The sequence below is a fragment of the Streptopelia decaocto genome (genome assembly GCF_964273445.1).
Source record: "Streptopelia decaocto genome assembly, chromosome: 20".
Lineage (NCBI taxonomy): Eukaryota > Metazoa > Chordata > Aves > Columbiformes > Columbidae > Streptopelia > Streptopelia decaocto.
In genome coordinates this window covers 7,025,659-7,048,607 of record NC_138675.1, presented here as the reverse complement: position 1 = coordinate 7,048,607, position 22,949 = coordinate 7,025,659, and the positions used below count along the sequence as shown (strand labels likewise).

At 51.7% G+C, this 22,949-nt stretch overlaps 2 protein-coding genes across 2 annotated transcripts; one reads left to right on the top strand and one right to left on the bottom strand.

Moving 5' to 3' along the window:
• Window positions 1-3,263: 3,263 nt before the first annotated feature.
• WRAP73 (WD repeat containing, antisense to TP73) lies at window positions 3,264-14,173 on the top strand. Its single transcript, XM_082070037.1, has 12 exons — window positions 3,264-3,405; window positions 4,107-4,259; window positions 4,806-4,922; window positions 10,274-10,346; window positions 10,640-10,743; window positions 10,914-11,000; window positions 11,131-11,265; window positions 11,357-11,434; window positions 12,200-12,305; window positions 12,608-12,733; window positions 13,067-13,258; window positions 13,749-14,173. The coding sequence occupies exons 1-12, from the start codon at window positions 3,337-3,339 to the stop codon at window positions 13,856-13,858; spliced, it is 1,350 nt and encodes a 449-aa protein (XP_081926163.1). The 5' UTR covers window positions 3,264-3,336; the 3' UTR covers window positions 13,859-14,173.
• Window positions 14,174-14,797: 624 nt separating this feature from the next.
• Window positions 14,798-18,543, bottom strand: TPRG1L (tumor protein p63 regulated 1 like). The gene is made up of 5 exons (XM_082070038.1): window positions 18,300-18,543; window positions 18,133-18,224; window positions 17,239-17,415; window positions 16,903-17,056; window positions 14,798-16,157 (listed from the first exon to the last, which is right to left on the bottom strand). Exons 1-5 carry the CDS (start codon window positions 18,504-18,506, stop codon window positions 15,963-15,965), a joined length of 825 nt encoding a protein of 274 aa, XP_081926164.1. The 5' UTR covers window positions 18,507-18,543; the 3' UTR covers window positions 14,798-15,962.
• Between the last annotated feature and the right edge of the window lie 4,406 nt (window positions 18,544-22,949).

Below are 22,949 nucleotides of genomic sequence, written 5' to 3'. Positions count from 1 at the left end.
GGGCGGTGTCCCCGTCCACCGCGCTCTGCTGCATCCGCGAGAGCCGGCATCCGCGGATGCTCTGCCAGGAGCCTTTGCCAGGGGGGAGGAAGTTCCTCCCCCATCGGTCTCATCACAAAACAGCTCGTGGTGAGAGTCTGGTGTCCTCCCGTCCCTTCTTGTCCCACGTGTGACACACAGAAAGGACCTATGGGGTAGCTTTGAGAAAAGGAAAAGCCTGGAGCCGAGGCAGGCGAGGGCTGGTGGCCTTACCCTGCGTCCATGCGCTTTCCCAGGCGCGGGGCAGCGGCAGGTTCCGGAGGGAGCTGGGCCTTTCCCTTTGGCAGAGCGAGCACCTCCGCACCGCCCCGGCTCTGTGGTCATGCTGGGTGACACCAGCTCTAACCACGTGGCTGCACTCGTTTTCAAAAGAAAAAAAATCTGTATATTTTAAGGGCGTTTCGGAAGTTCGCTTTCTCTTTCAAAGCACAATCAGCGCGTGCAAAGCCAGGCCAAGTATCTTCTCACATTTGAGCTCTAAAGTCCATGGTACAAAGAGAAGGTCGGGCTGTTGGTGTTAATGTGCATCCCTGCTGCAGCAATCATTGCACACCCCAGGAAAGCATCTCTGAAGCAAGAATGACAGCCGGGCATCTACGGTGATAAAGAATCACAACAGACTTTGCAAAAGGTGAACTAGGAAGAGCCCTAGAGACTAATTCTGCATTGCTAGAGATGCATTACTAGATGGCTCGGATGCAACTACCTTCCCTATAGACTCTGGGAGGCGACTAAGCTGGGACTAACCACAGCAGCAGCAGCAGAGCTCGAGATCAGCCCCAGCCCATGTTCAGCATCTCTGTCACTTCCAGCTCCCTGGGTCCATTTTGGGGCTATTTCACCTCTGCCATGAGTATGTCAGCTCCCTGATGTCACTCGCTTCCCAACACCAGAGGAAAGACCCGAGGCATCACCCGGACTCCCTCCAGAAGGAGTTCTCCAGCCAAATCCACACACCAGATTTATCACAGGCTTCTGGAGGCGGAAAGCCAGACACCTGCAGCGCAGGGCTCAGTGCTGGGCACCACGGCTGCCGCGGGATTTGCCCATTTTCCCTCCCGGGAGCTGCTCTCCCTGTGCTTCCCCAGCTGGCCGATCGCTGGGCTGCTGCTTCCCTCTGTTGCTGGTCAGGGCATTGCAGGGAAACTGCACACGGGAAAAAAAAAGCCAGAAGTAGAGACGGAGCCTGTGAAGGCTCCAGCAGCTCATTAACAATTTTCTTTCCAAGGAGCAGGCAGGTTAGACAGAAATCCTCTCCAACAGACAGAATCGTTGATGGGCAGCTCGTGATGGGGCAGGAGGCTAAAGCAGCCACCTCCTCCCTCAGCCTCAGCATCCCGCGGTACCCAGCCCCACCTCGGCTTCTCCCATTCAAAGTTTGGCTGTTTTGTCCTCCACGAGCGCTTTAGCTCCAGATCTAAGGCACTTTGGAGAAAACTTTCCAAGATGCTTTAAAATGGTGTAACCAGCCTACAAAGCAAAGCGGCTGCAAATCATCTTCCAGCTGCGTTATCGAGCCCTCAAGAGAGGGTCGGGCTGAGTAACTCACGCACACAAATAGCAAGGGGTTTCCTTTCGTAGTTTTTTTTTCCTCCTACCTGCTGTGGCTCCCCAAGCGTTCCGAGTTCCCCCGAGGTCTCCCGCGGGCAGGAGCGGCCTGGGATTGAGGATCTATGTTATTTACTGCCCTACAATCAAGTAGCGTCCTGGTCGCCTAGGCAATGACATTGGAGCTGTTGAAAGCTATGTGGAAAGTGAGGCAAAGGCTTGTGCGCTCCTTCCTGGAGTAGGAGGCAGTTGCAAGGGGGTGGAGAATGCTCAGCCAAGCGTGCCGGGGAATTAAGCCGGTCGCCAGTGCCAAAGTGACTGGGGGGCAAGCTGGCTCTTGGGGCTCCGGCAGCGGCAGCGCCCAGCAGTGCTGTGCTGGCCTTTAATCGTGATGGAGAGGGAAGGAGACAGTGTGGACCTCTGCTCTGAAGGAGGCTCTTCCCCTGGCCAGACTGATGGCTGAGTTGGTTTTGTGCTTGTGTTGGTCAAAATAACCAGCGCATCCTTCTTGGGTGGCAGAGGACCAGGACAGCCCAGGCTGGGAGAACAGCTTGCCAAGGCTCGTGTGGAGGGGCAGGGGGTGAAGGCAGAACAGTTCTGATTAAAAACCATCAGCCATGGGACTCTAACGCACCTTGTGGGCTCACTGATGCACCTTCTCACTGACACGTGGTTTCAGGAGCTGTCGTTTCACTGTCACTTGCCCTTTCACCTGCTTTCGGTGCCTCGGGGTGTTTGTTACTGTTAACTCATCGTCCCCGTCTCCACTCAGAGCGGGACAGACACACAGACACCGCCCTCCGCTTCCCGGGCCGGCGGTGACCGCGAGCGGCTGTCACACCGCATCCTGTCCCTCCGCTGCGGGCGGGAGCAGAGCGCGGACACGCGTCCCAGCCCCGGAACACATCGGGGAGGCTGCAACCAGTTTTGGGGGCTGGAACCAGTTCTGGGAGCCCAAACGCCCGATCTGTAATCAAAACGGGACTCAAACGTTTGCTGTGATCAGCAGGGAGGGGACACGGACCCGCCCCCCCTCAGCCTTTGTGCTCGTTGCCCGAGGGCTCAGACCGTCTTTAGGACACAGATGTCACCGTCATGGTCCTCGGTCCCCCAGCAGCTGCCCTGGGGCTGTTTCCCAAGGGAATATGTGCCCTGGGAGGGGTTCTCCAGGACTCCCCCCGAGCTGGCGATCCTCCCATCCTTGGCTCTTCCACCCCCAAAACTTTACTTGTTTATTTATTTATTTGGTCTAATCCAATCAGCACCCTGTTTACTGGCTTATTTCTATTGCAACTTGCGGTCCCTCTGCCCCGGCTGGGGAACCTCCCAGGACATCCCGCCTGCTCTCCCGTTGCTGTCAGTAATTAACCAGCAGTAATTAGCCGGAGCACCCGCGCGCGGGACGCTGCCCGCGGAAACGCGCGCGCCAGGGGCAGCGCCGCGGCCACCTCGGCTGCGCGCGGCTGCCGGGGTCACGGGGTCGCGTTAAACGGCTCATTTGCACGACAATGACAATGACAATGACAATGACTCTGCTTGGCAGGTTCCCGCCGCTTCCCGCCGCCGCACGGCCCCGCCCAGGACTACAGCTCCCGGCGTGCCGCGGGGCGGCGCCCGCCCGCTCCGATTGGCTAGTGCCCCAGCGAGGCCCCGCCCCTTCCTCCCGCTTCCGGCGCGGGGCGAGGCCGGGGCGGCGGCGGGGCGGGCGGGTTTGAATCGCGGGGCGGCCGCTGCCCCGCTCGCTCCGCCATGGACTTCTCGGAGCTGTTCAAGCTCTCCGGCCTGCTCGGCAGGTTCTCCCCCGATGGCAAGTGCCTGGTGAGTGGAGACCGCCGCCCGCGGGGGGTGCCGGAGGGAAGCGGGGCCGCTCCCGCCCGCCGCGGCCTGAGGGGACCGTTGGGCCCCGGGCGAGCGCCCGGCAACAGCCGCTCCCGCCGCGGGGACCGGCGGGGCCGGCCCGGTGCGTGTGTGCAGCGCCGGGAGCCTCCAAACAGCGCCCCGGACAGGGCCCCCCCGAACCGGACAGGGCCCCCCCCGAACCGGGCAGCCCCGGAGCGGGAGGCCGAGGGAGCAGCGGTAGCCCTGTGGTTCCTGCAAACACTTGACGGGTGCACCGGACGACCTGCTTGCTAAAAGGCTCGTAGTCAGCAATGTAGCGGAGACCTGACTAAGGTTAATTAAATAATAGTTATGAGGCAAAGAATATTTTTTAAAAGCAGAGTTAGTTAAACCAGCAGTGGTTAGTTAAACCCTCCTGGTTTAACTGTTTGTACTGTAGAGCAGAGTGCACGTTAATCCTTTCTGAAATTAAAGCCGCTAATTGCGGCTGAGGTGGCAGGACAGCGGTTGGTCGTGGCGCAGCCGCAGCCCTGGGCTGAGCCCGGTGTCAGCGCCAGCTCAGCTTTCATAGAATCACAGAACATCCTGAGCTGGGAGGGACCCACAAGGACCATCAAGTCCAACTCCTGCCCAGCACAAGCCCAGAGTTCACAGAGGGCTTTGGTTCTGCTCCTGCCCAGGCTTCGTGCGTGCAGTTCCGGCTGGTGGTGCGGGACGCCAGCACCCTCCAGGTGCTCCAGCTGTACACCTGCCTGGACCAGATCCAGTACATCGAGTGGTCCTCGGACTCCCTCTTCATATTGTGTGCCATGTACAAGCGCGGGATTGTCCAGGTGAGGACAAAAGCAGGGTGGAGAATAATTTCCTACTGGGGATTCGTGTGTGGCGTGAGCTGCTTAATAGCAAGCACTAGTTCAGTGCTTTTGCTAACATAGCTGCTGATGTTGATATTTTTAAAACAATGACAAACATCTTACTTGGGAAAAACAAACAAACAAAACCCAAAAAACACAAACAAGCAAAACCCCAAACAAATTTAGAATCATATCACCAAAAAATCAAAACTGGAGTTTATCTTACCAGTTTCCTAGTTCAGTAGGAAATAAATACATGCAAACTTGTTAAATGAACTAAACTTTTTTTTTTTTTCAAGTGTTGGATGTTCACAATATTTGCACAGAAAAAACCCACCTTACTTTACAATTTGTATTAGCACACAGGTGTGGGGCTTACTTCTGCAGCGGGAGCCAGCGCCAGTCCTTCATGGCCAGGGGCTTCCGGAGCTTCCCGACCTCTCTGGGCTGCGGTGCCGGAGCTGGGGGTGTTGTCGCCAGCAGAGGTTTTGCTGAGCTGCCTGTTCGCTTTCCTCCCTGCCCCAGGTCTGGTCGCTGGAGCAGCCGGACTGGCACTGCAAGATAGACGAGGGCTCGGCGGGGTTGGTGGCTTCATGCTGGAGTCCGGATGGTCGTCACATTCTCAATACAACCGAGTTCCATGTAAGTGTGAAGTCACGGTTACTCTCGACCGTATCAGATGTTACTGTCTGCCCTTTGCCTCTTAAAATAACCTACAGCTCTTAAAGCTGTAGTGGTGGTAAAGAACGCTGGTATAGGTCTCCTATATTCATATCTAGGTTAATTCCAGTTCAGATGTTAGTTGTTCTCTTAACTTTTCATCCTCTTGCTTCTCATCATAAGGTAGAAAATGGACACTTAGCTTTGAAGGTAAAATTCTGTGTTTGAGAAAAGTGTAGGGATAACTGGCATTCATTGAAGCAATTTTAGAAATTGAATGTACTCTTTGTAGCTCGGGGTAGACTCAGGATTTCTAGCAAAAAAAAACCCAAGCCATAAACATTTAAGAGTGGCTATGGAATTATAAAGTATGGTCTCAGGTGAGATGAGATTTAGATCCAGATCCTGGAAATACTTTCATAATTGTTTGATGTTACACATGGTACTCAGACTGCTGTTGATAGAACAACTTGCAAACTTAAAACTAAAACACCTGTAAGTGCTTATTGATTAAAAAACATTTTCTGGAATCCACACTAAAGCAGAATCCAAATCGGTTTGTGGCTGCTGGACAGTGGACTTGTTGGAAGGGACATGGAAGACTCTGCACCTTCAATGGAGCTGACAATTCATGTTATTCAGTACAATGATGAACGGTCAGAAATAGCCAACTACATGCAAGACATTTTTCTCTTTGCTGTGTTTCCTCTTCTCAAAACTAGATGGATTTTAGATGACAGGTTATTGTATCATCACCCTGGCTAGCACTGAATTCAGATCTCACGCTGCAAAATTTTTCCCTTTTTTGTGCAAATTCCAGTGTCAATGGAATACAGGCTGGGGGCTTTACCAGCTGTGTGTGTGGACTGGGTTGGTGCAAATGCTGGTGCTCTCAAGGGAACCTGGGGAGAAACTTGCACACACTACGGTGCAGTTCCTGATGCACACGTGGTGGAATTCTCTGGCAACAACGTTTAGTGCTGGCAAGGATTTCAGTGCTGACTGGGGTAGAGATTTTCTGGCTATAAAGCAATCTTTTACCATTCCCCTACCCCTTTAGATAGTGGGTCACGAGGAGTAATGAGTTTAGGCCTTAGTTTTCCCAGGAATGAATCAGCGCGGTGGTGGTTAAAATTTTCAGAAAGCCCAGGATTTCAGCCTGAAGTCAGAAAAGCCGCGCGTGCTGGTCCGGCGGAGCGCGGTGATCCAGCCCACCGGGAGCCTGCTACACGTGCTGCCAGTGAGTATCTCATGGCATGTGCGTGTGGGGGTGGACGAGCAAGTATTTATTGCCTCCCAACAGAACTCGGGTTGACCTTAGAGGATTTCATTAAGCCTTTGCCAAGTTGGCATCTGTGTTGGGATAAGTTTTCTTTCCAGCTGTAAACAGGTTGCTAAATTAGCTTTTGTCAGACAGCTGCCTGGTTGTGCCGGTGTCTGAGTTGTGTTTGTGCTCTCTGCTAAATCCGCAGGCTGGTGGGACAGACGCGAGTAGCGCTCGAGACAGAAACTGGCAGGATACTTAATATTGCTGTGTTATGCACGTTATCAAATTCAGCGATTGCTTGGAGGGCTTAGGGGTTCCCTGTCAACCAGTGCAGCTCGGCTTTGGTAGCCTGACGCTTTCAAACAGCGCCAGCTAATTACTCATACTTGTAATTCTTCAGGTCAACATGTGGGCTCCATGCTAAGCTCACAAATAACTTTCTTATTCCTAGACTTTTTTCTTAAAGGACATGGTTGTGCTAATTTATTTGTAGCAATCCATTCTTACCAGTGCTTCAGAAAAATTATCAATCAGCTAACTTGCAGTCTAACTGGCAGATGCAGAGGAATTTACTGTGCTTAATTACAGAAGCGCGCATAGTACCCTGTTACTTGCTCCAGAATTCCGAAAGCATCTTTGTGCTGTATGTTAGCTGCAGTGTTAGCGTGCAGGGGTCGTGCTGTCTGCGGAGCAGGGAAGTCCTGCTGAGATGCAGGAAACACTGGGCCTGTTTGTAAACTCTCGCAGTGCTGGACTGGAGAGTTTCTGTCTGTTGGGGACCGTCGGTGCTGCTCTCCAGACTGGCAACTGCAAAGTGAGACTGGTTCTGCTAGGCAGCTGGAGGTGTTCAAAGGTACTTCCAAACTCAGAAGGCTTATTCTTCTTTAGGTGTCTGCTTATGTCTTACAGCTCCACGTGAGAAGTGGTCAGAATGGCTGCAACTTGATTTTTCATCACCTCGTTCATATCAAGCTAGAGTACAGTTCTGTTAGGAAAAGCAGGTTCTTTGGGGGGAAAAGACGGAAATACTGTTTTCCTCATTTAACTAATTAAGAGCAAATCTAAATTGGTTGGAAAACCACTTTCTGAAAGCCTGCTACGCAAAGTCTGTCTGGATCTGAAAAAGCTGAAACTCCGTGTAAATCATGTTGATTCATGCAGTGCACTGGAAAGCAGCTGCTTGTCCTGTAGCTTTCGCTTGTCCCTTATTTTGTAGTGGTGCTTCCCGTCCCGCTGCCAGCCCCCCCGAGGCAGGTCTGCGTGCCCGCGGTGGGACGCTGACGTTCCACATGGTCCGTTTGTCCCCTGGAAGGTGGTGCGGCAGGTACCGCCCCTCTTACAGTGCCCTCATTCCAGCCAAATTCACCCGGAGCTTCAACAAGAGCTGCACATAGAAGCCATGGAGAAAGCAGAGGGATCGTCTGCTTCCTCAGGACTCAGGTTTTGTGATAAATAGTTTGAAGATCAGCAGTGATGTTTTCGGGTGTTTCTTTTAAGAGCCACAGGTGTTGTACGTCTCTAGTTCCACGTTAGGTTCTGAAGCATTATGGAGCTTCCTTCAGGCTACAGCAGCGGGGAAAAGTGTGTGTGTTTGTGTATGTTGGAGCTAATCCTTGGTAACTGTAAATGGCTCCGTTGGTTGAAAAATGCTTTCTGTCGAGGAATGTGCTCTGAATAATCTGCTGAAATCCGGTGCTGACAGACACTGCTATGTAAGGGGCCTTGTGACCCAGTCAAGTCTGGGACAAAAGTTGACGGTCATTTGAGATGCCAGGTTGTTTAAAAGTGTGTTTTTATCTATTGAAAATCACCAGTCTTACACCTGCCTGTAGCCGTCAACATCGGGACGTAGTCCTGAACCCAGCACTGGAGACTGTTTATCACGTTACCATCTAAATACTTTTTATTTCTCAGCTGTTTTTAGGCTATTTTAAAAATGCTTCTGCTTTTGGTTTGGTTTTCCACTGCAAAACAACAGCTGAAAACTTCTCAGACACCATTATCATTAGGATTTTATTTTGACAACTCTGCTTAATCGAGTCGTTTACGCTAAAGAGAAAGTACCAGAATGACCGGTGAAGTGCTCGCTGCAGACTTAACGAACCACAATCTGTTCCCTGCTGTAAAATTAATTGTCTCTTCCCCACAACGTCTCTGAGAAAAGCAAAGAAAAGCAATGCAATTTATTGTAATTTTTGAAGTATTTGGCTTTCTTTTTAGACCCTCTGAGCTTTATTACAATTTATGCCGTACCTGCTGGCAGTGGCGTGTTGGGGACATGTATACGGGCGCTACTCCAACAATACCAGTGTTTAATGCTGCTGAAACTTCTGGTGTCAGCTCAGCAGCGAAGCGCAGTATGACGAGAATGAGCAAGGAAACCAGGATTAGGGGCTGCTTTGGGGAGGTACAAAGCTCGACGCGGTTGTGTGTGACCAGCAGAGCGCTGTCCCAGGGAGGAGGCAGCGAGGGGTGCAGAGGGGCAGTTCAGGTGGCCTTGCGCAGTCTCGGGCAGGAGAGCCGGGGACACAGCGGGCCAGGGGGGCTGATTGTGGCGCCAAGCGGCAGCACAAACCTCAACTTGGATGCCTCTGTCCGGAAAAGCCATGATCCAGACCTCAGCATTCGAAGCCTGCAGCTGCTAAGCTTGTATTAAGTGGCTGGAGAATGTGCGTGGTGTGTGCTGCGTGGTTTGGTCCAGGCAGGACCAGCAGCCAGTGCATTTAACGCTGCAATTAATAGGAGCAAGAAGCATATCACTGTTGCAGTTGCTATAGAAGAATGCGAGTAGGCATTGTGTCGGTATTTTTAAAGTAAATCTTGCATGAAGAGCAGTCTAACTATGCTGTATTTCTGTATGTCCGGAAGTGAGCAGTTGCTGTGATAAAACATGATTAATGTTCATCTAGTGGATTCCTCTGGGACCTACTAAACATAAAGATGGTACTATAGATGTCTAGTTGTAATTGCACACCTGTGCAATTAGGAGAATGCCGAGAGGGTAGACAGTGCTCAAGTTCTACTTATATGATAAATGAGGACTAATTTTGTTGTTCAGTACTTGTGGGAAGGGCAGCTCTATGACCATGGTGCTTTATGGCAAAAAGAGTTTTACCTGCGTCTCTTCCAGAATCTCTTACCTTGGTGCAATAAAATGTAGGAAAATGCAAGAAAAATATGACACTGGAAACATTCCTCGCTCCAGCTATAAATGCAAAGGTTCACATGACATACTGGTTAATGCACATATGTCTGGTGTGGCTGCTGTTGCTAAGGGAGAGGAAGTATTTGTTTTTAATTGAATAATGTGCAGATGGCAACGCGGAGCTCCCAGGGTGCCGGCGTGACCTTGAGGGGCTGTGCAGAGCTGCCCGGCAGCTGCGGCCCCTCTGCGCTCCGGGGCTTTGTGGGTGCACCAGCCTCCAGAAATACCCAAACGGGACCTTCCGTGCCTTGCTTTGTTACCGGATTTTGGTGCTTTTCTTATTCTTTCAGTAATTACTTAGTGTCGCATTCTCGTGTGGGGCTGAGGAGGGAAGAGCATAGTGCAAATAAGCTGTCTAAGCTGATTGTGTCTAAAAGCTGAAAATACAGCTACATTTTCAGACTTAGTAGCCCTGGCCCAAGAGATACAAGGTCTTTAAGCTGCTGTAACTTCTCATTTCTCATCCAGATTCTGTGATGAAACGGTGTTTTTCCAGCTGACAAATGTCTCGTATGATACATTGCCAGCCACGTAGCTGGGTTCCTGCTCATGTCAGTAACTTGGATTTAATGGAGCTTTTGTCCTCGTTGGTGTTCTGCGTGTCTGGAGTATCCAGTGTGCCTGTAATGCTGGTTTGGAATCAGTAGCCCTGCTAACTGAAAGGAGTGGGAGACAATTCCTCGCAGTTACTTCTTAGGGCTTCTTGATTGAGCTACGCAGAATGACTGCAGGGTTTAGTTAAGCACAGAAGGTATATTGAGCTGGTTTGTGTTGCTGAATTAGGTTTATGGTTTTCTATTTACTTATTACTTTTTTTTACATGCAAAACTAAACAAATTCTTCCTTGTCTCCTTGTGACAGCTGCGGATAACTGTGTGGTCCTTGTGTACAAAATCTGTGTCTTACATCAAGTATCCCAAAGCCTGTCAGCAGGGTAAGTGTCACAAATCTGATGGGAATGATGGTTTTCCTATGGCAGGAAGCACGCTGAAGTTCTGCGGTAGCTGGGAAGCCGCATCCTTCGAAATGGTGCATTCCAAGTTTACGAACTGCCAACACAAGCAAATTAGGAACGCTCTGCATTGCCTTGATTAACGTGACCTTCTGTGAAGATATTTTTCCTTCTCTTTTTACTTCTCCAAATCGGGAGTAGCTGCTTGTCACTGAAGGATTGTCACCTATCCTGTGCCGTTTTCTCTCGTTTGATGGCCGTTGTCTCGTCGGCAGGGATCGCTTTCACCAAGGACGGCCGCTATATGGCAGTAGCAGAAAGACGTGACTGCAAGGACTTCATCAGCATCTTTGTGTGCAGCGACTGGCAGCTCCTGAGGGTAAGACACGTCCTTACCTTCCCTGCTTGCTTTGCTGATCTGCTTTTAGATTTGCCAACGCATTTTCCATCCATCACCTGGCTCCTTCCTTGGCTGCAGGTGCGCTTGTGTAGCAGTAGTTTGTTAGTACAATATTTCAAACAGGTTTGTTTTTTCTCTTTTGGGTGCAGCATTTTGACACTGAAACACAAGATCTGTTTGGGATCGAATGGGCTCCCAACGGCTGCGTTCTGGCGGCGTGGGATACGTGTCTGGAGGTATGAGGACAAGGCAGATTATTTTCCTGGAGAGTTCAAGCTGGTTTGTAGCCACCATGTGTAAAGCAGTGACTAAAATAACTAGTGTTAGCCACTGTTGCAATAATGAAAGCCTGTCCTTACGTTTCAGTATAAAATATTGCTGTACTCCCTTGATGGCAGACTGCTGTCCACCTATCGGGCGTATGAGTGGTCGCTAGGCATCAAGTCAATCGCCTGGAGTCCCAGCAGTCAGTTCTTGGCAATCGGCAGCTATGATGAAAAGGTAAGAAAGAGGTTTATTTTCTGTCTTTTATCTAAACCACTTGTAGAGCTTTGTCATAACAGTTTTGTCTTGCAATGCTTTCTTGAATGAGGTGCGTATCTTGAACCATGTAACTTGGAAGAAGATCACAGAGTTTGAGCATCCAGCAACCATTGCGAACACCAGAACTGTAAGTATGGATCCAAAATAGTGCTTTGATGCTGTTTGTACCTGAAAGATGCCAGTAATTCCATTGTGTTCTGGAGACCTTGCTTTTCTTCCTCATAATGTGTGAAAAGGGCTTGGGAAATGCCATGAAAATTTGGGGATGGAAGAAAAATTAGAGAAATCTTTTCAAGTTTGATGGAATACGCATGTATGATCCTCTCAGCTTTAGCTCTGACAGGTCTCAGGTGACTTCCATCATATGCCAGTGTGTTTTTGCTGTAGGTGGTGATGGCACTTCAGATTTGGGTATGCAGCTGATGGCAAACGGGGGAACTTAACAGGGGAGATTTGTCTCAGCTTTACACAATTAATGATTTTAAATAGCGTTGGAGCTGGATTGTGATCAGATTTACATCTTGTATGTATAAGCCCATCCAGCTCACCTAACGAGCGTTTCCTGTAAACATCTGCCATCGTTTATTTTGATCCTTGCACACACGTACATGCAAGGCCCAGCAGATTCGGGGTAGCTGGCAGCAGGCAGAGAGCTGTTGCTCTTGTTCCAAAAATCACAAGCTGTTCTCATCTGCCAGGGTAAAAAGAACACGCAGCGTAGCGGCGCTGCCTGCACGGGGCTGTCTGGACAGACTGTATCACTGCCTTTGAAACTGGGTCCCTCTTTTTGAAACACCCTGTACACTTGAGAACGGGTTGGTGGGATGTGGATGGTTTGGTAATAGCCCATGTTCAAATTCTCCCTCTGTAGAGCTCACTTGGTTCTTTGCAGATTGTGTATAAAGAAGTGGAGAAATCCCCATCTGTTGAAACAGAGAGACTTTCCTTCCCTCCAACAAGAGCGCTGGCTAGTTCTCTCTTCAGCACACAAAGTAAATGTAAGCCAAAGTTTACTCAAACCAGACACTAGAGTTTGCCATGTCAAATGTTAGTGCAAAACTTGATCTTTTAAGTAGTTTAATCTCAGACTCGCCTGGGTTTCCAGCCTTTCCCTTCCTAGAGAAGGGCAAGAATAGTAAGCTGTTTATACAAAGATGAAATATCTTAAAACAACTGAAGTTTTTGATTGCAACCTCTTAAAGAAGAGTAAAATATGGTCCTATCACTTCAGAGATGAGGGGGGCTTAACAGTTGGAGTTTAAATATTTTGCTTAGTGAAGTACTTTTATTTATGTTCCAGATGACATTTCCCAGGTGCCAGTCTCTTTACAGTATATCAAACCAGTTGCCGACAGGGCAAATCCCAAAATGGGAGTTGGGATGTTGGCATTCAGTCCAGATAACTGTTTCCTGGCAACCAAAAACGGTGAGTTCCTCCTGGCCTGTGACAGAGGGCAAACCTGTTCATTGTGTGCTGTGTTTTCAGAAGAGAAACACAGGCAATAACTGATCGGTTATTTAGCACTATGGGAAGACTCGTGGCCCCATTTAAAATCAGCTCTTTGTTATGCAAACATGTCGCTACAGGGGGAGCTCAGCCCATGTCTTCTGGTGTACGTGAAGTATTGTGAGCTGCCAAAACTGCTTATTGGTGCATTTCCTCAGTCTTGGCTCTGTATTTAATGAAAATAGTATGCTTTCTGTATGTCTTCACATGCATGTGAGCTCACATATTATCCCCCTCCTCTTTTTCTGACAGATAACATTCCTAACGCTGTCTGGATCTGGGACGTTCAGAAGCTGAAGCTGTTTGTGGTTCTAGAGCAGCTGTGCGCCGTCCAGTCCTTCCAGTGGGACCCGCGGCAGCCGCGACTGGCGCTGTGCACGGGGAACAGCAAAGTCTACCTGTGGTCCCCGGCGGGCTGCGTGGCCGTGCAGGTTCCCTTGGAAGGTGAGACACAAAACACACCTGAACCACTCTTGGGTCAGCCCACGTGATGGGAGATTTGACGGTTGGCAGTAAATGAAAGAAGGCCGTTAGCTAGATCACATCGATGCCTTTCTGCACATTGAACAGAAAGGAAATCGCAGAGATTTGACTTTTTCCATTGCGCACGAGCGGCAGCATCATCGGGGTGTGCAGCTCTGCACCACTGAACAATCTTGTGACATCTGTCTGCTTTTAAAATGAGTCTGCAAAATCTCCGCTGGTCTCTGGAGTACAACGGAGCTGCAGGTTTGGGCAGAGTCAGTAGCACAGCTCGTCCGCATGGCTGTGGGGAACAGGCTCTGCTGCAGCAGGAACAGAATGGGACGCCCTGTCGAGGCTGCCAAGGCGGGGAGGGGATTTGTTGCGACGTGTGTGACTTAGTCCAGCTCCCTTTTCGCAGTGAGAGGCCAGACCAACAGCTGCTCGCTGACAAACTGCTCTGTGTCCGCAGGCGACTTCCAGATCGTGTCCCTCTCCTGGCACGCGAGTGGAGACTCCATGGTGCTTCTGGGCAAGGACAACTTCTGCATGTGCTACTTAGAAAGAGAAGAGGTAAAATAACAACCCCAGGTTTGAGGAAGAGTGAGGAAAGGGGTCAGACCCTGTTGCCCAATCTGAAGTTTTTATATTTATAAGTTATTTATTTGCCGGAGCTCACCCAAACTCCAGTGTGTGAAGTACTGTGATTGCATTTGAATGACACGATGTAGCAGCTAAAGCGTAGAGAATGAAGTCTGGATTTCAGGAAAACTTCCGTATTGATGTAGTTGAACATTCTCCTGCACTTTGTCAACTATGAAACCTTATTTTCTAAAATTGTAGCCGTGTGTATATAATGTATAGCTATTATTTAAATTTTATAATTTCCAATAAATATTTTGATAGTTACAAACTTGGTATGACTCTAACTATAAACGGGCACATCTCCGCTCTAAAGGCTGTTTCTGTATGATCAGTGATGTGATCATGTAGCTGTTTATCCCAGCACAAGGACCCAGTTATCTGCACACAAGTGTCTGGTCTTGTAAGACAACTGATTTTTCTGGTGTATTAGAATTAAATATTGTAGCAGAGGTAGATACATCAGTAAGACACTTTCTAGCAAATCGATTACTGTTAAAGCAAAACAAGTTCTTTGTTCAGAAAGCAAATCATGTCATCTGTAATAGTAATTTTGCTTTTCCAGACTAAGATGTTACCAGGTGACGGTAACTGCGCCTGGTCTACCGTAGATTTATTACACTGAATCTTTACCAGAAGGATCGTAACGGATACTTTAGAGTGATATATCACAGGCAGCTGAGATGGGAGCTCCGTGCCCATCGGGAGGGGATGGTTTGGCAGGAAAGAGCAGTCGCTGTCGCGCCCTTCCCTGCTACCTGAGCAGCCACCGCTGGACTCGAGGGAAGGGAGCCCTTTGGTTAGGAATCATTGCATGTTTTTTCTTTTGCTACTGAATTTCACAGCCTCTGTCTCCATAAAACAAAGAACAAAGACCCATTTGAGTTGAAATTTAACTTTACTGCAAGATTAACAAAAAGATGTTTTAGGAACGCATTAAGGACATGCAACTTGTTGCATTCCAGCGTGGCTTCAGCTTTATGTAAGTTCCATAAGCACAGATGGACGTTCAGTTCAGAAGAACACCACCGCAGCACAGCAGCCATTCGGCATTGCGTCTGCGCGGACAGACGCTCTAAGACGCACAGACAGAAGGTCGGACACAATGGCAAAGCTTGTTAGAGTAACCTCGGCAGCACTGGCAGTTGTCTCTCTTTGCTGCTTCTGAATTTCATGACAGGACTTCAGTGCAAGAAGGGATAAATCAGGATTGTACAGCGTTTAAAGCTTTACCTGATGCCATTAAAGTCCTGCACTGCTGTCCCAAACTAGAGTAGATTTAAGAAAAATGGTGAAGAATAAAAATCTAATCAAAATAGAAATCCTTTTCAGTTTTAGAAATAATAGCTTTGAAGGCAAATGTTTGTCAGGACTTTGGCACTATTCTCTCAAAAGAATCTTCATTCTATGGCTGCAGCAAGAAAACGTATGTAAGAAACTAGGAAGTTAGTTCTTAGAGGGAGGTATTTCACAAAAAGCTGATAAATGCATATTCAGCCATATAGTTGAGCTCACAAAGCGTTAGTTCGCTGCGCTGCTCCGAGCAGCCGTAACAGCGCGGCCTGTCTGCCGCCCTTCGCTAAAGAACGACTGACACAGCTTCCAAAATTCGTAACAGGCATTAATGAGAGTGCTAAGATTACACTAATTGTGAACACTAACACCTCTTTAATCAATAGGGATCAGTCCCAAGCACACTACGCGATTTGACACCAGTGGTAACACGGCATGGACGTCCCGCTGCATCGCGGATACCTGTGCGGCGTGTTTGTAGCAGATACCAATCGCACTTAATTAATGGGGAAGAACATGTAGTTAGAAATGGAAAAGAGCGCTGCTCACTAGCCCTGTTAAGAACTGTAACAGAGATACAAGTTACAGGAATGACAGCAGCTGGTGTGCTCAGCTGACCGGGCGCTGTGCTTTCCCGAACACCCGGAACCGGTGGTTCTGCACCCCCCCGCGCTCCCGCCTCCTCCCCCTGGATCACAGCACCCTCTGCCGCACAGCGTCCCCTCCCCTGCAAAAACGAGACGCAATGAATTTAAAACCCGATTTTGCCTCTTGTCATGGAGTAGCCGAGCTTGGCCTCGTTGTTGATGAAGGACATGAGCCCCACGTAGGTCTCGATGAGCAGCGGCCGCTCCAGCAGCAGCACGCCGCCGGCCCTCCCCGCCGCCGCGCACTCCTTGTGGGCTTTCTTCACCGCCTGGACGAGCTGCGTTTTAAAGTTCTCCAGCTGAAAGAAAAGAAAAGAAGCACCTTCATGTTCTCCCATTGTTTTCAAAATCATCAAGCAAAGCAGCTGCTGATGTTGAGTTGTGGAGGATTAACACTAAAGCTGTAGCTGTTATGGATCTTGCATGCCATGGTAAGCTTTACATTCTGACATTTAACCTTAACAACACAGTAATTTCATGCCAGGACACTATTTCTGTGTAGCTTAAAGATGAGCTAGGTGCAGAAAGACTAATATTCTCTATTTCTGGCTGTACTTCTGCTCTCATCACTGATGTGTTGAACTTAAACTGACAGTTAACTATTTCTAAGGAAACTTTCAGAGCAAAGCACCTACTGCAAGAAAATCTGGGCGCTACCTAAGCGGAGGTTTACAGTTGGCAATTAAACTGTTCAATTAGCTGGCAGTCCTGGAGTTCAGCTCAGCCCCCAGCCTGGCGGGTGAGCAAGAGCAGGAATAGTACCAAGATCCATTTTCCTTGGGCTTTTACAGGACTCTGCACTTTTTGCAAGTTTCAGCTTCCTCCTGTATGAGCCGCTTATGGGTGTTCGGCCAAACCCGGCAGCTGTGCCGCCCTGCCAGGCAGAATCTGGAGAACGGGGAATGCGGCTCACAGCTCTAAGTTCCGCCCCTTTGCTTTAACTGCTGCTATTTGATTTAACTGCTCTGTCTTTTCAAAACACCCCAAGCCGTGTCCAGCCTGTGAGATGCACCAGCCCCCCGGGACAGGAGGTGACGCCCGTACCAGGCAGAGGGACGCGATCTTCTCGTCGGCATCCGCCATGGGGTGTTCGGTGAAGGTGACGTACGGGATGTTTGTGGACCACGGGTTCCATCTGTTGATGAAGGAGGCGCGACTTTGCTTGTCCCACTGAATTCGAATTCCAAAACCTTCTCGCCTGATACAGGAGACAGCAGAATTCGAGGCAAGTTTAATTAGAAATGTACCATCTGAGAAAGACCTGCTTAAAACTGGAAGCTCAAATGTAAGTTTAATAATAAGTTTTTCCTGTAGAACAGTAACAGAAGAAACCAGCCCCTGAAATACACACAGGTACGTTCCTACAAGGTGTCAACTTACTTGTTCAGAGATTTTGGTGGGAACTCGAACTCGCCGACCGAGACGGTGTCGACGGCGGCGAGCGCGATGCGGGTGACGTGCTGGCACTGCAGGCTCAGGAAGTTGTACTTGCAGATGAGGAGGGACCGGTCCGTGATGAGGACCAGACGCTCCTTCTCGTTGTTCCAGTGATCGATTCTGGTAGGGAACAGCGGTGACCTTTAGCCGTCGCGATCGCTGCCTACAAACACTTAATCGCTTGACCCATACAAGAGTCACAGAGCAGAACAAACTGAAGTCTCGGTAATGTTGTGTTTTCCATTTTGACCTTTGAATCACTAAGTCTGATATGAGTTTGAATATCCCAACACAGGATAATATTAAGAAAATCAAAACAAGTCTGAAGATCTTGAGCTCTAGTGCTGCCTCCTGTTATATGAGAATAAATGATACTTAGTGGGGTAGACAGGTCTCTGACAACAGTAAGTGTTTAATACCATGTTGTTAGCGTGTTGCCATGCTTCCTGAATTATTAACTGCATTTGTGCATGTTCAGGGGAGATAAACAGTTCTCTTTAACTGTGTGGTGTGGCAGTGTTTTCCTCTGTCAGGTTTACTGCCCGCGTGGATTCTGTATTGCACTGCGCTCTAGAATGAGTTAATTTGCCATCTTTCACCTAAACCCTTCATTGGGCTGGATGATGAGGAGCGATGCGGCCCCAGCCCACTTCGGGGTGTCGATGCTGGTTTTGCAAGCGTCTGTATTTACAAGACTCCAATAAAACCCACGCCGCGGAACGCGCCGTTTCGAAACGCCCGCGGGAGCTGCGGCCCCGCCCTGCCCGCTCTGTCTGTCCGTGCGGGACGCGTCCGTCCGTGCCGCAGCAGCATCCTCGCCCCCCCGCCGGTACTTACTCGGTGAGCAGCCAGACGCTCTGCACCCCCCCGTCCTCGGCGGGCAGCACCACGGCGCGGATCTCGTTCACCGCCTGCTCGATGGTGCCGGGCTGCGGGGAAAGGGAGCGGGTTACGGGGTGTGCGGGGTCCCCCCTCCCGGCCCCCGGCCCCCGGCCCGGCCGTACCCGGAACACGAAGTACTCGCGGAGGCGGCCGGCGCGGTTGGCGGTGCGGACGCTCAGCGGCCGCAGCTGCTGCCGGGGCGGCTCGGGGGAGGCGGCGGCGGGCGGGGCGGGCGGCTCGGCCTCCCCCGGCACCAGCAGCGCCGCCGCCGCGGGGCTGCCGGGGCTGCCGGCCGGGCCGCCCTCCTCCGCGTCCCGGAGCTGCAGCATCGCGGCGGGAACCGGCCGCTCGGCGCCTTCCGGGGCGGGGCGGACGGTGACCCCGGCGGCAGAGCCCGCCCGCCCCGCCCCGGGAGGCGGCTCCGGCGCCGCTGGGCACGCGTGGGGAACGGCGGCCGAGCGGAGCCCGGGACGGCGCACGCGTGGGGAACGGTGGCCGAGCGGAGCCCGGGACAGCCCACGCGTGGGGAACGGTGGCCGAGCGGAGCCCGGGGCGGCCCACGCGTGGCCCTGGGGACACGAGCCGTTGGTTCGCGGCAGCGCTGCCCCCTCCGCGGCTGCCGGGGGCGGCGGGACCGGCCCCGCTGGGTTCCCGGGGGGCGGGTGCGGCCGCCCCGCCGCGTGTGCCCGGGCTGCGGCGAAGCCAACGAGCCGCTCTGTGCGGAGCCCGATGCGCCCACGGAGCGGCGGCAGCGGCGGGTCCGCAGAGCTGGTCGGAGCCGCTTTGGAGCAGGTCTTGGGCAGACGTACAAATGCCTTAGATACTGCCGGTCAGAGTTCCCAGGTGTGCACGGGAGGATGATGGGGTGAGGCAGCACAGGGGGCACAGCTGCGGGTTTAAGCCCTAGAGCCCCTGCCGCGTTCAGCATACTTGATAGCAAAGATTTAATAATGCTAGGGAATGAATGGCAAGTTAATATTTATATTTCTGCGGTCTCTGGCGTTGTTGCAGATATTATCATCACTATTTATGGAACTGTATTATATCTTTGACCGCTTTCCAGGGCTGTTTTACCCGAAGCCAGAGGATGACATCTTCTGGAAATGGTACCAAATTGAAAACATACTAAATTGACTTCCCAGACAGTGTTGGATTTCAGATATCCATCTCTCATGTGCTCCATGAATTCTCTCCCGGTTTGGGAGCTGTAGCTGGGCCAGGATGAATCCCTGTCCCAGGATGCTGAGCCGTGTCCTGGAGAGGGAGCCACACTCCTGGATGTGTTGTGTCCTGGAGCTCTCTCCATCATCATAAAGCATCTTTATGTAGTTGCCTTTCTTTTCTAGGAAGATTGAAAGATGTTTTCCCATCTGCTAGGCTGGACAGATACTTTACTTCTAAGTGGAGTCCTTAGCCCTTCTTACCTGCTCTTTTCTCTGACCTCGAGGATTTATGCGACTGCTGTTAAGGTGGACAAAGCAGCTGCCTCAGTTTCTTCCAAGAGCTACCAAGTTTTGGGCATGGCTCGCTGGTGACTTTGGTCTTGATGTAATGGTTGTCCTTAAGTGGCCAAATATGTGCATGGTGTGGGCACTGAAACCACCCGAACCTTGTCCTGTTCCTGCCCCAGGAACGGATATTTGCCGCGCTGGGTGTCCTGGGCTGTGCCCAGCAGCTGCTCCAGCTCCTCCTCGCGTGTGCCGGCAGGTTCTCGGGGCAGGACCGTCACCCAGGGGCAGCAGAACCCTCATCAACGCCTCTTTTTGTGCTGTTTGCCCCTGCACTGGGGAGTTTGGTGGGAAAAGGTAGATGGCAATTTAACCTTGTTCCCCAGCTCTCTCTGTGCCCAGTGGATTCCCCGCCAGCCCGGGACGGGTTCCTGGCAGCGCTGGAGCGGCCGAGCGCAGGTTGGATACACATCCCTGTGCGCTCTACGTGCACAGCGGAGTTTCCTTGGGAAGCGATCGGTCTTGTTATCTGTTAGAGCGCACAGGAAAGATTAAATCTCTCTGGGATATTTTTAGAGCTGCTGGGAAAGAGGTTTTGGGTGGCGTGCACGGAGTTGGCCTGGGGTAGTGCAAAAGAGCTGCCTTTGGAGAAACAAACCTGCATGTTGCTGCTACTGTTCCGCAGGGCTTCCCCCTCCTCTGCTGGGGCTGGACACGGCTGGTGGGAGGGATCTCTGAGTGTCAGCAAGAACAGAACCCAGAGAGCATGTGAGGAAAAGGCGCTAGAGCTGGGGAGGCAGGAGGGAGGTTCTGTCGCTCCTGGAGTGCGGGGAGGCTGCTCGGGCGTGTGCGGGAGTCGCTGAGGAGGAGGAGGGCGAGGGCTGCGGCGGGACGGCGGCTGCTCTGCCCCGCGCTCCAGGGCCCCTCTGCCTGCTCTGGGGCGAGCCCTCGGGGTTGCACCTTTTTGGGGTGCAACCTTTTGCCTTTCCCGTCCTGAGCGCTGATTTTTGCGTTGCCTGGTGAAGTGGGTCGCGACTCCAGATCAGCTAAAGCCACATGGGGCTTCATTGCTGGACAGAACCCAGGTCTTGTGAGCCACCGGCTCTGTGGGCTTTGTCAAGAAGCAAATGCCAGACGGAAAAGTCGCTTCAGTACATTTCACTACAAGCAAATGAGCGTAAGAAGCCGGGTTTGGTTTAGGAAATACCCAGCGACAATCCGCACTGTAATCATTTCCCGCGGACTGAAGAAACTTTGCTGAACTGAACCCACATGGGAGGAAGCATCCAGGAGTGAAAACCCGCTCTGCTGGCAGAGGAGTCCCCTGTGCTCCGGCTCCGGCAGCGTCGTGCGTGGCCGGACACCGGCGCGTGGGGACAGGAGGTGGCCGGTGCCCTGGGACGGCAGGACCGGTGCAGAGGGGCCGTGGCCATGGGGCTCCGTGCGGCCGCACTGTCCTTCATCCTCGCGCTGCGAATATCCGCTCTGGCTTCTGGCAGCAAACTGCAGCCCCATATGTAAGTAGCGAGAAAAGAGAAGCAGAGGGGTTTTGTAGGGCAGGGAACTGTGGAGCAGGAGCTAAGTACAGTGTTTTAAAACCGAGGGCAAAGCAGGGGAGGGAGGGCTGGTCTGTGGTTCTTTACCCAGGACCAGGTATCCATAAAGGTGAATGGAAATCTGCAAATCTGGACAGGCTTTGCTTGTAGGAGGTAACTCGCTGGTTTTAGCTGAAATGTTGCTGTTGCTTTTGCACAAGAGGTGGTGGTTGTGTAAATAGCTTGACCATTCTTCACAGACCTGCTATTCTTATTGCACCTCATGTATCTCTTTCTTACTGCGTGTTTCTGTCCCTCTTTTGCTGTTGCAGCACGTAGTCTGTTCTTTTTAATTAAATTTTACACTTACAGTTTGGTGTTAATCATTTGGCTTCTTTGGAAAACTTCCTTGCAAATCTGGCCTCGTGCCAGAAGATGATCTCTGAGTGCGGGGGATTGTTCTCATTCTCTTTGTCAATGAAGCCAGTGTTGCGTGGCGTGCTGACTCCAGGCTGCTCTCCCTCGTGGCTTTAACTCTCTGCTTGAAGGGGGGACCTTTGCAGCAGAGGAAGGTTTGGCAGGAAGATGCCCTTTCTCCCCATGTCAGAGATTTTGTGCTCCCGCCTCGACGAGGACTTGTAGAACTTCTTGGATGAGCCACTAGAGATGAGGTTGAGATGAGGTTGAGATGAGATGAGGTTGAGATGAGATGAGGTTGAGATGAGATGAGGTTGAGATGAGATGAGATGAGATGAGATGAGATGAGATGAGATGAGATGAGATGAGATGAGAGCCAAAGTGTCAGAGAAAAGAAAACGCCGGTGCCAGGGAAGTGCTGCGCTGCCCGCAGGCACAGCCGCGCGGTACAGCCGCCCGGCACAGCCCCGCTGCTTGGCGCGCAAGAACCTCACTTTGCCGCAATAAACTGCACCGAACCGCTGCCGCCAGCCTTGCTCGTGCAGCTGCTGCGCTGCAGCCGGCCCGGCGGCGATGCTGAGAGCAGAGCAGGTCTGTGCAGCGTTAGTGCCGCTCTGTGCCAGCCGCTGTGTGCACAGACAGAGCTCAAACGCGGCTCTGGCAGCACCGGTGGCGCTGGGGCTGGTTGTGTGTGTGGCTCTGCAGCCAACCGGCTTGACAATGGGCACGTGTGGGGTGATGAGAGGAGCTTTGGGGGCCGAGGGGGCAGGGGCACCCCCTGAACCCACGAACCCCGTGGGCGCTGCCAGCCTTGCTGCCAGAGCCGTGCCGGTGAGCGCCCCGGCGCAGCCGCGTGCCGGCTGCAACCGCTGCAACCGCTGCAACCGCTGCGCTTCACCGCGGCCAAGCTCTTTAGTTTAACTTCTGTTACAGAAGGTATCTTTGTGAAAACTCTCGGTCCCTTTCGAGGAGCTGGAAGCACTGATTAATTAAACGAGGAGGCAAATACTGTATATTGCACGAGACCTTCCTGCTCTTTCAGTGAGGAGATGAAGTTGCCCTCGGCCGGTGCCCGTTGAAGCGGTCTGAGCACGTTTCTCTGGGCAGCCCCACGTCCATCTCTGTTTCCGTGCAGGCCGAACGTGTGCGGGAGCGGGCGGTGCTGGGGCAGCAGCCGTGTGCTTGTTCCTCTGTCTGTCTCTGTTTCTCTGTTTCCGTGCAGGCCCAACGTGTGCGCGGCGCGGGAGCGGGCGGTGCTGGCGCAGCGGCAGCCGTGTGTCCGCGCCGTGCCCCGCGGCGCCGGGCTCTGGCAGCAACGCACCAGGTACGTCCTTCCCGGAGCTCGCGTGGCTCCCGCGTGGTGACTCCGGGC

Coding starts and splice junctions, on each gene's coding strand:
- TPRG1L (XM_082070038.1), bottom strand. CDS start 18,506: ATGCTGCAGCTCCGGGACGCGGAGGAGGGCGGCCCGGCCGGCAGCCCC. Junction 17,416..18,132: donor AGCGTCTGGCTGCTCACCGA/GTAAGTACCGGC, acceptor GTTCCCTACCAG/AATCGATCACTGGAACAACG. Junction 17,057..17,238: donor CCACCAAAATCTCTGAACAA/GTAAGTTGACAC, acceptor CTCCTGTATCAG/GCGAGAAGGTTTTGGAATTC.
- WRAP73 (XM_082070037.1), top strand. CDS start 3,337: ATGGACTTCTCGGAGCTGTTCAAGCTCTCCGGCCTGCTCGGCAGGTTC. Junction 4,923..10,273: donor TCAATACAACCGAGTTCCAT/GTAAGTGTGAAG, acceptor TCCTTGTGACAG/CTGCGGATAACTGTGTGGTC. Junction 12,306..12,607: donor CTTCAGCACACAAAGTAAAT/GTAAGCCAAAGT, acceptor TTTATGTTCCAG/ATGACATTTCCCAGGTGCCA.